The following is a 12,511-nucleotide window of genomic DNA, read 5'->3' as shown; positions in this document are numbered from 1 at the left end:
TGTGTCAAGCTATTTTTAAGTTCTAGTTAAGTTTTAAGTTAGTCTAAACTGTAAGTCCTGATAGGATTTTGAGTTTTTGCAGTGTTCAAAATAAATGTATGATACTTGCTGTACTGGAGCACATTAGGGACCAGTGCTACTTGGTGTTTTATTCAGCAATAACTACTGAGCTAAAACTGACAGTTAGCTTTATCATGTTTTAATTTTACACCCTCATCACTCTACAGCGCTGTGTTTTTACAGAATAAATAAAGCCTGTATGTAAGACACATTAGCCACGCATCGACCGTGGTCATAATCAAAAGAAACCTAGCCCTCCGAAGGGCTAACGATACGTGAGCGAGTGAAAGTAACGTTATATTTATTATCGCTGAGAAGTCTACTACTTAAAGATGGCGGCTGTTTACGAACGCTGCCCAGCCGCGGCCGAGTCTGTCATTTCGCATCTAGTCCTAAATGCATGAGATATCTATTAGACGTCGCAAACTACGCAACGTCGGCGTAGTTTGTAGCGGCTGTCGGCTGCAGTAAGGTTGTGTTTTTTATTTTTTTATTTATTTATTTTTTTAATTGCTTCTTCCTCTACGCACGTGACGTCAGCATGGTCCCGCATTAAAAGTAGTCCGGGCAAAACGTGATGCTTAGAGCTGGCAAAATTAAACGATTCCTCGAGGTGAGTAAGACTACTCAGATCAGTTTTTGAACTCGAGTAACTCGAGTTGCTCGAGTATTCGTTTCAGCTCTACAGCTATGTCATAAGACCGTCATAATTATGAAAAATGTTCCCACTAAGCTGCACGCATGCGTAATCCCACACTGCTTTCATATACTCAGTATACAAGAAAATCTATGCAGCGCACAAAATAAAATTTAACAGAAACGTCAATAGGACTACTGTCGGCACTGCAGTGATGTGTCAGCGTGACACTCCAATTGGAGAGTTCCATACGGCAACGCAATGCTCCTATTAGTGCGTTCAGTACGGCAACGTGACGCTCCCAATGGTGCGTTACAACACCATGTTTGTATATAGTTGTGAGGTGAATAACCTGGTCATGGAGAAAAATACAGAGTGAAAAGTCATCTAGAATCCTGTGCTGATTTACTGAAGCAACATTTTTGCAAGGATTACAGTATTAAATACCATAATTTTCGCACTATAAGGCGCACCTAACTATTAGCCGCCACCCACCAAATTTGAGACAAAAATGACATTTGTTCAGGTATAAGCTGCACTGGACTATAAGATGGAGCTTTCCTCACTGTATCAAGATATATTTACACCAAAAGATATTAACCGGTAACAGTATATTATTTATTTATATTTTATTTGACAGCGGCATCATAAGACTGTCAAAAGACCAAATGAACCATCATGAAGTTTTGAACCAATTGGCTTAAAGAAGCTTCATTTGGCCATCACTGCACCCTTGGGAGAGACAGTCAACCTCTGCTGCCACCTGCTGTCAACGCTGTTGTTTTCCAACATGCCTCCTAGCATGCATTGCAGTGCTAAAGTTGTAAATAAGAATCAAAATTCATGTTCTGTGCTAATTATCTCTTCAGTTATAATTCCAGTTGTTTTATTAATGGTTAGTTATGGTATTTGGTAACATTTTTGAGATTGGCGCCATAAGACTGTCATTAGACAATCATAAGTATGACATGACACTGTCATGAGCATTAATGAATGCTTATAACAGATGTGATTTAGTGTTATCTGGCAAATTAGCTCACTTTTGAATGGATGTAAAGGATCTGAGCTGGACTTAAATGGCGGTAGTGACATAATTTGTCGGACATCTGACATAAGAACTCAGTAATGCCCATGATAGTGCCATGTCATAATTATGACGGGCTTTTGACGCCTCTGTCAAATAAAGTGTTACCTATTAACCCAAATAAATCAACAAATAAGCCGCATTGGACTATAAGCCGCAGGATTCAAATTGAAGGGAAAAAGTACCGGTTTATAGTCCTAAAATTACGGTAATATTTAACATTAAAACTGGTACAATCTAGTTAATTCAACCACCAAAACTGTTTTCTGTACCATAGGCTTCGTAATGTTCATTATGAAGTCTATGTCTGTACTATGGCATTTTCCAACGTTATTAAATGAGCAGCAGATGTCTATCCAATAATACGATAGTTCACTTCACTTACGCTACACTGCCAGTCATAGCAGTGACAGTGTTGCGCATATGTGCTCTGCCCAAACGTGCCGTGCAGGTTAGCAAGCTAAACAATAGTGCAGCGGAATTAAGAGACGCAAATGCTATCATGGCAAAAGGAAAATGCAGCGATACTTCACTCATCAAGCCAAAGTAAAAAACAAATGCAGTTCTCCAAAGATGGAATGGCTGTCGGAGTATATGCAACTAGAAGAACAAGCAGTGAAACTGAGTGAGACCTTTTCTTTGGGGGTTTTTTGTTTGTTTTTTTTAACCTGTCCTGTATAGCTGCTTAGACACTGAGAATAGGAATCTTGAGTGTCCTTAATGTCTGTACAGTTTTAATGTGGGAGTTTGAAATGCTCCTATTATGATTGTTCATTGTGTTTTACTTATTAAATCACCCATGCCACAGGCAAGACTTTTGGTTAAAGCAGGACATATAATATAGTACACATCTTATAAACAACAAAATTTTTGTCTTTTTCATTTTAAGTGGGCCAAATCAATTACAAATCAAGTGTCCCAAAGTGACCGAAAGTTCATTTGCTTACAACCATCCCACTTCAAATGAATTGGACATCTATCGCTGTCAATGAATGTTATGTTAGCTTTTCTTTCTTACATTGTATGTTAGCTTGAAGCTAGCAGATTCACATTAAAATATGGGGAATTAATCACTATTTAAAGTGTGAAGCAGTTCAAATGGATTGTACATCTATCAGCGCCAATGGGAGCCATTGTGTTAATACTCCAGCATTACACTACTTATCTCACCTTATCTTGTTTCTTCTCTCGGGCTTCCAATACCATCTTCATATACTTCTCCAATGAGTTTTCTTTAGGGACTTCCGCTTCTTGCCTTTTGTCTCCATCTCCTTTTATGTCTTCCTCCTCCGATTGTTGTTGCTGTTGCAAAAGCTAGGCAAGCACACATGTATTCATTCAATAAAGCAAGTGGCTAAGACAAGAAAAAATGGAGGGTTAGTTGGTCAGTTACACTTTCTTTCTCCAATCTCTCCGTTTCCTTTTGTTCTCTCGCTCTAGCCTCCTCTTGCTCCCGCCGCCTCAAATCTTGCTTTTCTTTTCTTTGTTTTTCCCATCGCTGTCCTTCATCCCCTTTCTCCTCATCCGCCGAGGACGTCAAGATTTCGGAGGCTTCTGCGAAACAAAAAAGTATGACACAGTACTCGCTTGGCAGTTTTCGTCAGACATTTTCGTCACTCACCCGCTCGACCCGGCGAGTCCTGTGGGCAGGGGACGGAGGGGCCGCCGGGGGCCTCGGAGGAGGAGAGAGGGACGGCAGTGTCCGGGAGAAGCTCTGGAATGTGGCCGGGTTCTAGAGGGATACACGCACAAAAGAATCTTTTATGCTTTGCCCACTAACCCTTCTAAACGGGGCCAGAGAAGCAGTGGAGAATACATAATCAGTGGCCCTTCATCTTAACTAACGTGTCAAGTTCTGGGCGCAAACCCACGAGCTCACAGGATCCAAAGCCTTTTGGAATTTGAAAGGAAATCTGACAAGAAAATCCACAAATTTGAAAGGAAATCTGACAAGAAAATCCACAATCATTTAAATAATTAGTGATAATGAAAATATTCTGTATGGACGTATCAACTAAATAATTTTTCTTTTTAGAAAATGTCTCATAAATCTACAATGTGAAAACATGAAAAGCATGTAAAATCGTGACTTATGAGTTGCATTACACTAGTTCCAAAACTCTAAATTCTCGCAAAATTCCTTAGCTGATCGCTCTGACCTTTGACCTCAATACCCCCAAATTTAAACCTCTCCTGCTTCATAATAAAAAACATATCCTGCAAGTCTGATAATAATCCCTTTATTCATTCTTGAGTTATCTTGAACATAAACATATACTGAATAACACTGAATAATTTGAAATGCAATTAATCCTATCCAGTCCGTCCAGCTTAATACTTAAAATGTTGTCATGTTATACTGGTGAGGATAATAGTTATTTAAATTTAAATTATCGTACTTTACAACAACAACAACAACAAAAAAAACACAGGAATGACAGTAACTTTCAGACTACAAGGCACGTCATATTTAGGGCTGTCCCAAACGACTAATTTTCTCCCGATTAGTCAGCCGACTATTTTTACGATTAGTCGACTAATCTAATAATTAATTTTTTTTTTTTTTTTTTTTTAAACTAATTTAGCAATGAAATTTTTGTTGACGCTTATCAATTCACAAAAAACATATTGGAACACTCAAATTATTTATTAAAGTACAAATAAACACGTAAACAACAATAATAAATCACAAATAAACAATTAGTTCAAATGCTGATAGAATTAACTAGTGTAGCATCCCGATTGAAAAGATGGTCTCTTAAACTGATGGTTTACAACTTTTATTCCATCCTTGATGTAAACACACTGTAAGAGCTACGGTGCACACAAATAAAGCAACACAATTAGAAATTAACAAAAACTTTTCACCTTTTTCCTTTTAAACCTTATTTATATATCAATGAATTGCCTATATGAATTGCCTTTACCTTAATTTATTACCTTATCATTGACAATCTCTCCCTTGAGTGCAATCACTGTATATACTGTATATATTCATGACCTTTTAACCTTATATAATTTTCTATACCATAAAATAAACCATAACATGAAATAAACCTTTCAATTAGCATTAAGAACAATACTAATAGCACTTATAAGGCCCATTGTCAATGAAACATTATTATTTAGTAAGGCGACAGCACCCTCTGGTGTACAAAAAAATGAAAAAAAAAAAAAAATTACAAACTGCGTGAAGGCGCTTGAGGTGTTTATTCACGGCCGACGTGCAGCCAAGCTTGGCATTGAAGAGACAGGACAGAAGAGTGTACTCTCCTTTGTTTCTTTGAAATAAGGCAATGTTTTGGACACTCTGGTGCGCTTTTTTTGGCTTTGTGCCGCTTTCCCCGCTTGCAAACAGAGCATCCGACATTCTAACTTTCCACGCATATATTTTTTTAACCCTTCATTAACCGTCGACGGGATGTTGTGCTCGTCGACGGATTTACGTCATCGATGACGTCGACTATGTCGACTAGTCGGGACAGCTCTAGTCATATTAAAAGACACACCATTCATGAATAAGTTAATTTTTAAAAATAAAGCACATCTAATAATAACACACATTAGTTCCTCAATGGACTGCATTTGCATTCGTTCTTTATCTTTTAACATTGTAATTATTCTTTTATTTGGTAATTTATTTGAACTGGAAGGTCAAAACAAAAAAATGAAATAATTCTTGCCACATTTTGTACAGTAAAAGGTCACAGTGCTACACCCTGCTTTCTAACCAGATGATGATTAAAAACTGACCTATCTATCTAAAAACATCATTTTTATTATTCCTTTTGACATTTCTTATTTTAAGGAGCTCTAAAATAAACATTACTTTTTATATCAAATTAAAATCTTTAAAATATATTTTTTTAATAATAAACCCACACTAACCCTGCTTTTGCTACTAAACATACACTGCTGGCCAAAAGTATCGGCATCCCTGCAATTATGTCAGAAAATGCTCAGTTTCTCCCAGAAAATTATTGCAATTACAAATGCTTTGGTGGTAGTATCTTCATTTATTTTGCTCGCAATGAAAAAACACAAACGAGAATGAAAAAAAAAATCATTATCATTTTACACAAAACTCCAAAAATGGGCCAGACAAAAGTATTGGTACCCTCAGCCTAATACTTGGTACCACAACCTTTACGCAAAATGACTGCGAACAACTGCTTCCGGTATCCATCAATGAGTTTCTTACAATGCTCTGCTGGAATTTTAGATTTTTGGAGCCAACTGTTCCTGGTTTCAGATTTGATGGGTGCCTTCTCCAAACTGCCATTTTCAGACTTCTCCACAGGTGTTCTGTGGGATTTAGGTCTGGACTCATTGCTGACCACTTTAGAAGTCTCCAGTGCTTTCTCTCAAACCATTTTCTAGTGCTTTTTGAAGTGTGTTTTGGGTCATTGTCCTGCTGGAAGACCCATGACCTCTGAGGGAGACCCAGCTTTCTCACACTGGGCCCTACATTATGCTGCAAAATTTGCTGGTAGTCTTCAGACTTCATAATGCCATGCACACGGTCAAGCAGTCCAGTGCCAGGGGCAGCAAAGCAAACCCAAAACATCAGGGAACCTCCACCATGTTTGACTGTGGGGACAGTGTTCTTTTCTTTGAAGGCCTTGTTTTTTATTTGTTTTTTGCTTTTCCCAAAAAGCTCTACTTTGTCAAATCTGACAAGAGAACGTTCTTCCAAAACGTTTTTGGCTTTCTCAGGTAAGTTTTGGCAAACTCCAGCCTGGCTTTTTTTTTTATATATCTCTGGGTCAGAAGTGGGTTCTTTCTGGGTATCCTATCGTAGAGTCCCTTTTCAGGTTGCCAATACTATTGTCCAGCCCATTTTTGGAGCTTTGTGTAAAATGATAATGATTTAAATTTTTTCCCCATTCTCTTTTGTGTTTTTTCATTGCAAGCAAACTAAATGAAGATATTACTACCAAAGCATTTGTAATTGCAATAATTTTCTGGGAGAAATTGAGAATTATTTGACAGAATTGCAGGGGTGCCAATACTTTTGGCCAGTAGTGTATACTGTATTTATAAATATTCTCAAGTACCGGTATACTAAAACATGTTTAGAAATTTAATTTAATTAAAATGAGGATGTTGCACCGTGGGATAACAATTTGTTGGGGGAATGTTTTTTTTTTTTTTTGCATTTCAGATTTGCATAACTTCGAAAGTAAAGAACTGGATCCATTTATGGACCGTTCACATTGTGATGCTGCGAGAGTACGACACATTTTATGTTTGCATTAACATGGTTCCTTCTCCATTCTAATTCGTCGCAGTTCGGCGTGAAAATGATGTATACTTCATGCCGGGCCCTAGGGAGGAGTGCAGTTTTACAAGGTGACAGCCAATGATGCACTTCGTTGACAACCTACCCGCCCATTCCAAGCAATGGCGTCCAAGCGTTTTTTTTTCTTCTTTTTTTCAAAAGCGCAAACATAAAATACATTTAAATAAAAAATATTATCAAAACAGTCAATTAAGCCGACGGTCTGTAATGTTTGCATTTTTTTACGTTTACTAGCAGCAACTGCGCACGCAAAGTGAAGTGTGCGAGTCTGACGTCACTGCAGCGACGGCGTTCCATTCATATGGTTGTGGTGAAATCCCCGCAATCGAATCGTTCTGCTTTGGAGACCGGAATCTAAGGGGCAGTTTACATGGCGACTCTGCGACACAAAGACGCAATGACTGAGTTGCGGACTCGTCTCGTGTGCATATGGTGTCGGCGAAGACGGAAGGCGAAGACGAAAAATTCTGAATCCTTCCTCCAAAGTGGTAGAATCCGATTGTGGGGGGTTGAGGGGGGCTTCCGCGGCATGCATATCAAAGGCTCCTGCGGCGCGAGACAGCGCTGTTAACGTCAGCACTCGTACACGTCACATTGGGCGTGCGCAGCGGTGCTACTAAACATTAAAAACAGCAAATATGGCGGAATGTCAGCTTTAATTTACTGTTTTAATAATATTTTTAAATTAAATATGTTGAACGTTTAAATTTTTGTGCCATCTTGAACAAAAGAATAATGACATTGCTTCGAGTGGGCGAGCATATTTTTTTCCGGGCTAAGGGAGCTTGGTGGGGTCAAAGTGCATCATTCTCTGTCGCCCAGTAAATCTGCACTGCCCCCCAGCGCCTGGAATGAATACTACATCGTTTTCATGCGGAATTGCGACATTGTTCAAATGGAGACGCAAATGCAAATTTGAAATTTTTCGTATTCTCGGAGAGTCACCATGTAAACGGCCCCTAAGGTTTGTGTCTTTGCTGTCACTGTGTAAAGGTGAGGCCAATCCGCAACACAATCGTTGCACCTTGGTGTCGCATCGTCACCATGTAAACGGCCCCTTAGATTAGAGACTTTGTCAACTCACCTCCAAAGTAGTGGACCCAAATGAGTCAACCTGTTCTTTAACTAAGAGAAAAACACTTTTGTGCCGTGATCGTCAATAAAATGAACGCAAACAGAACAAGCAGCACTATTTTGAGCTACCTGGTGAAATGCCAGCAAGATCCTCAACGTTTATCCTCTCAGGCTGGGGCGAGGAATGCGAGCTAGAGGAGACGCGTTGTCGACTTGGAGCTCTGGTAGGAAAATTATTCAGTCAAGTTGTTTAAAGTCACACATGTATGCATGCACATGTACAATATGTCGCGAAAAAAATGAAGGGCAAGCGATGCCAAACAGTACCTGCGCGACTCTCGCGCGGTGCTCTTGAGCTGGGGGCTGCGAGGGGGGCTCAGCTCTGGGGACAATTCACCCGAGCTGGACGCGTCACGTCGTGGGGCCAAGGAGAGGCGGCTGTCATGTGACTGCAACCACGGTGATAAATCCACTTCTGCCAAGTGTGAAGAATTAACACCTGAAAGTGTTACCATGCACATTATTTTCACGAATAAATTACTAATAATAATTAAATCATGAAATGTGAATAACAGTTAACATTAAAATACTTTTAAAAAAATATATTAAATCATATTAATATATCAAACAACAGTAAATGAGTAATAATGGTTATAAAATCATGAGATCAATGAGTATTATATAAAGGCGGAAAACACAGACAAGGATGAAACAAACAGTTTCTGCTCTTGCACCCCTCTTTAAAATAAACTGCCGTATTTTAAGCCAAAAGATCTGTTGTGTTTGATAGCACAATATGTCTATATGCTGACATAGCAGTATTAATGGAGCATTAAGCCCCCGAACTATTTTTAATTTGTCCATTTTACCCTGGAAACCCCTGTTTACAGACACCGCGCAACAGCTTTAGTTTCAACCCAGCCATAAAAGGAAGTAATATTTATTTATAATTCGAAATGTCTGTCATTTTTAGCTTAGAATCATTAATTGATGTCTAATATTTAGTTTAAAAAAAACTTTTAAAAAATTATTCACTCGCATATTTTAAACTTTTAAAGAAATTACGTCACTATGAAAAAAAGGTGTCTGTAAATAAGTCACAGATATCTATCTCATAACTGTTTTTTTTGCTACTGTCGCATTTTCCCTGATATTTTAGATGATAAATAATCGATTCAAACAAAGAAAAAAACATTTAAAAAGGTAAATATTTGAAAAAGAAAATCTTGACCACTCCTTGATGTCTGCAATTTCTGCATTGCGACCCTTGTAATATTTCTGTTTTTCACCCATAAAATCCCCAAAACATCCAGCTGTGGCCATTCACATCTGTGTCTTGACACTCGATGAGATGTGCTACACAGAGTTTTGGGATCAAAACAAGGTAAGTACGTGATAATATCTCGTTAATGGTGTCTTTAATTATGCTCTCTCATGCTCTCACCTCAAGTTAGGGTTTAGGGGTTTTAAAACATAGGAAACCTAAAGAAAAGTAAAACAGGAACTAAAGATCCACAATAGGGTAACATTCTCTTTCTGAATAAAATCTACAGTATATACAAATATGAATACTTTGATCTGCTTTCAATAAAATTTCATGTTTAAAATGCATTCTAATGAAGTGTCACACTAAGCGTTCTTTAAGTACCTTCTGTTGAATCTTTACAATGCTTCTTCTTGGTGCGGAAGGACAGATGCGTGAATGACTGCTGGCCCTGAAGTTCAGCTGATGAGAGACTACTGGTGCCGTAGGACTTGTGAAGCGGGTCTTGATAGGTTACTTTGTGCCGAGCAGCTGGGAAGGACACCGGGGAGGGGGTTCTGGCTTTGTTAGGTGAAAGTGCTTGCGTCAAACTCTTTGACAGGTGGGCGGCGTAAGGCAGGTCAGAAGTCAGTGTCAGTAGAGTAGAGTCGCCCCGACTGGAAGGTGTCAGACGCCTACGTGAGACGTTGGCGCGCGCTGCCCTCTGCTGGTGCTTTTTGTATTCTTCAGCCAAAACATCAGCCTCTTTCTCCATCTCCCGCATGCGAGCCTGAAATTCCGCCAGGCTCTTAGAATCAGAGCTAGAGTCGCTCGTCACCAGCCGGCCAATATCACCAACGGGTTCATAGGCCGGTCGGGGCCTCAGCGCCGCCCGGTCCACGTAAATGTTGTGGGACACCAGCCCGTCATTGCTAAAGTCCAAAACGGAACGGTCAACAAGTGAGGGTTTGGTGTTGAGTAGGACTTCGTTTTCAAGAGCTGTTGAAGAAGAATGCCATAGAGTTGTAATATAAAACAATCATGAATAAAACTGAAATGATTTTTTTTTTTTTTTTTTTTTTAAAGTTTCATTGCCAGTGACGATAATTGACGTCCAATCCATTTGAACTGGGAGGGCTAGCAGCGCTCGAATGATTGTAATCAGTGTTGTTTTCGTCAACAATGACGCTAACGAAAATATTTTTTCGGCGAACAATTTTTTCATGACGATGATAAGCTAAGAACACAGCTTGGGAGACTAGAACTTGACAAGATGAACGACCAGTTTTGCGCTGACGTGACGACGACGAGACGAAAATGTGACATCGTTTCTGTCATATGTTCACGTGAAATTTTCATATTGTACGTCAGCTTGCATCGTGGCAGTTTTTGGGTCCTGTCAGTCATGTGACATGTGCTGCGCCTCTCCCTCCTCACCCGAGTTTAGGATATGTCTAAAGCTAGGCTGAGCTGCATCTTGCTTGTATGAAAACACGGTAAGATTTGTTTTATCTTGGCAAGAGAGATTATGCAATGTTGCTTTAGCCTTTAGTCTGTGCTGAGTGACCATCAGATACTAAATGTAATCCTAGCGCTAGCGCAGCATTCGCGTTCGTGTTAGCATTAGCTTCAGAATGGCGAGCGTCCTCTTAAAACAGTGGCCAGTCTAAAGCAGAGCCACTTGCCTTTTCTGGTCAGTAAATCTAGACTCTAGAGCAGGGGTCGGGAACCTTTTTGGCTGAGAGAGCCATGAACACCACATATTTTTAAATGTAATTCTGTGAGAGCCATACAATATGTTCAAAACTACAAATACAAGTAATCTGTGCATTTTATGTAATTTAAACACTTTTAAAGTACAATAAGTCTCTGAATTCTTTTTAATAACCTATATAATAATAATTTAAATTAAATAATGTTAAGTAATATTGAAATAGTTATTTTAATATTTTGTTGTGTCCACAGATAGATTCACCCGATGTTTAAAATGTTTCATCTTATTTCGTTGTTTGTGGAAAATATACACACATTTTCAGCCTGAAAAGACTGTTGTACTTACAATTTTGAACCACCAAGTGGCAGCGTTCGCTTTTTGGCGTGCATGGGAAATAGGTGTTCGCATTTTAGAGCAAATAAGAAATGACCCGTCTGTGCACTAATGCGAGACGTACGTTGTTAAATGTATTTTTTTCTTGTTTCAGGTAAGAATATAAAGTATAAGTAAAAGTATCATTTGACTGTGTATCTTAGCGGATTGCTTAATTTTAGGATGAATATGATGTGTACTGTGTGTTAATATAGTTCAAAAATATGTTAATCGTTATGTACGTTTATGTATGATGCATGGCTATTATTTCAACCGACTGCCACACGCATCATCAGACTTTGGCATTCTCCACTGCCGCACCTGTCCTGAATGTCGCCTGATCACTGGCTTGCCAAAAGAAAAATGTGAGCGCCCCCTACTGGTTGCCCTTTTTAACGTTCCCCCTGTGGCCCATACGCCCGGCAGGTTTTCCCCGAGGTCCTAGCGCCCTTCCCATTGCATAACGAACTTTTTTTTTTAATAATTGAAGATCTGCGAGCCAGATCCAGCCGTCAAAAGAGCCATCTTCTGGCTCGCGAGCCATAAGTTCCCGACCCCTGCTCTAGAAGATGTTAAACGCTAAGACATTTTTTTTAATATATACAGTTTGTGGCTTCTATGTAGGTTTAATTAAAAATAATTTACTGCTTTTACTGCTGAGTGTGTATCATCATGACAAAGTTGGCGTTGTCCTCGTAGACACTACAATTTGTGCTCGTCCGTCTATGTTCATTCAAAATTGTTGGAAATCTTTATTCATTTTTGGACTAAAACTTCGAATTAGAATTTTACAGACGCAAATATTTTGAGTAACCGTCGACTAAAACTGGACGAAATTTGGATGGGATTTCGTCGACTAAAACTAGACGAAGACGAAAAAAGTTTGAATTGACTAAAATATGACTAACACTAAAAAGTATTTTCGTCCAAAAGACTAAGACAAAAATGAAATGGGCTGCCAAAAACAACACTGATTGAAATAAAATAAAACTGAACTTTAAGAAAAATTTAATTAAAAAAAAAAA

General features: G+C 38.9%; 1 protein-coding gene across 3 annotated transcripts in view; it reads right to left on the bottom strand.

Moving 5' to 3' along the window:
• Positions 1–12,511, bottom strand: part of LOC130927303 (centriole and centriolar satellite protein ofd1-like) — a 35,000-nt gene that overhangs the window by 2,484 nt on the left and 20,005 nt on the right. The window contains exons 15-20 of one of the 3 annotated variants that reach the window (XM_057853013.1): positions 9,806–10,399; positions 8,485–8,656; positions 8,287–8,378; positions 3,403–3,513; positions 3,175–3,332; positions 2,952–3,095 (exon numbers count right to left, since the gene is read on the bottom strand). In XM_057853013.1, coding sequence (XP_057708996.1) covers positions 2,952–3,095; positions 3,175–3,332; positions 3,403–3,513; positions 8,287–8,378; positions 8,485–8,656; positions 9,806–10,399 — 1,271 coding nt within the window. Of the gene's footprint in view, positions 1–2,951; positions 3,096–3,174; positions 3,336–3,402; positions 3,514–8,286; positions 8,379–8,484; positions 8,657–9,805; positions 10,400–12,511 lie in introns of all 3 variants that reach the window. The other 2 variants (XM_057853012.1, XM_057853015.1) reach the window with 2 other exon arrangements.

This window comes from Corythoichthys intestinalis, chromosome 12 (assembly GCF_030265065.1).
Source record: "Corythoichthys intestinalis isolate RoL2023-P3 chromosome 12, ASM3026506v1, whole genome shotgun sequence".
Classification (NCBI taxonomy): Eukaryota; Metazoa; Chordata; class Actinopteri; order Syngnathiformes; family Syngnathidae; genus Corythoichthys; species Corythoichthys intestinalis.
The sequence above is the reverse complement of the archived record's forward strand: the minus strand, read 5'-3'. Positions and strand labels throughout refer to the sequence as shown.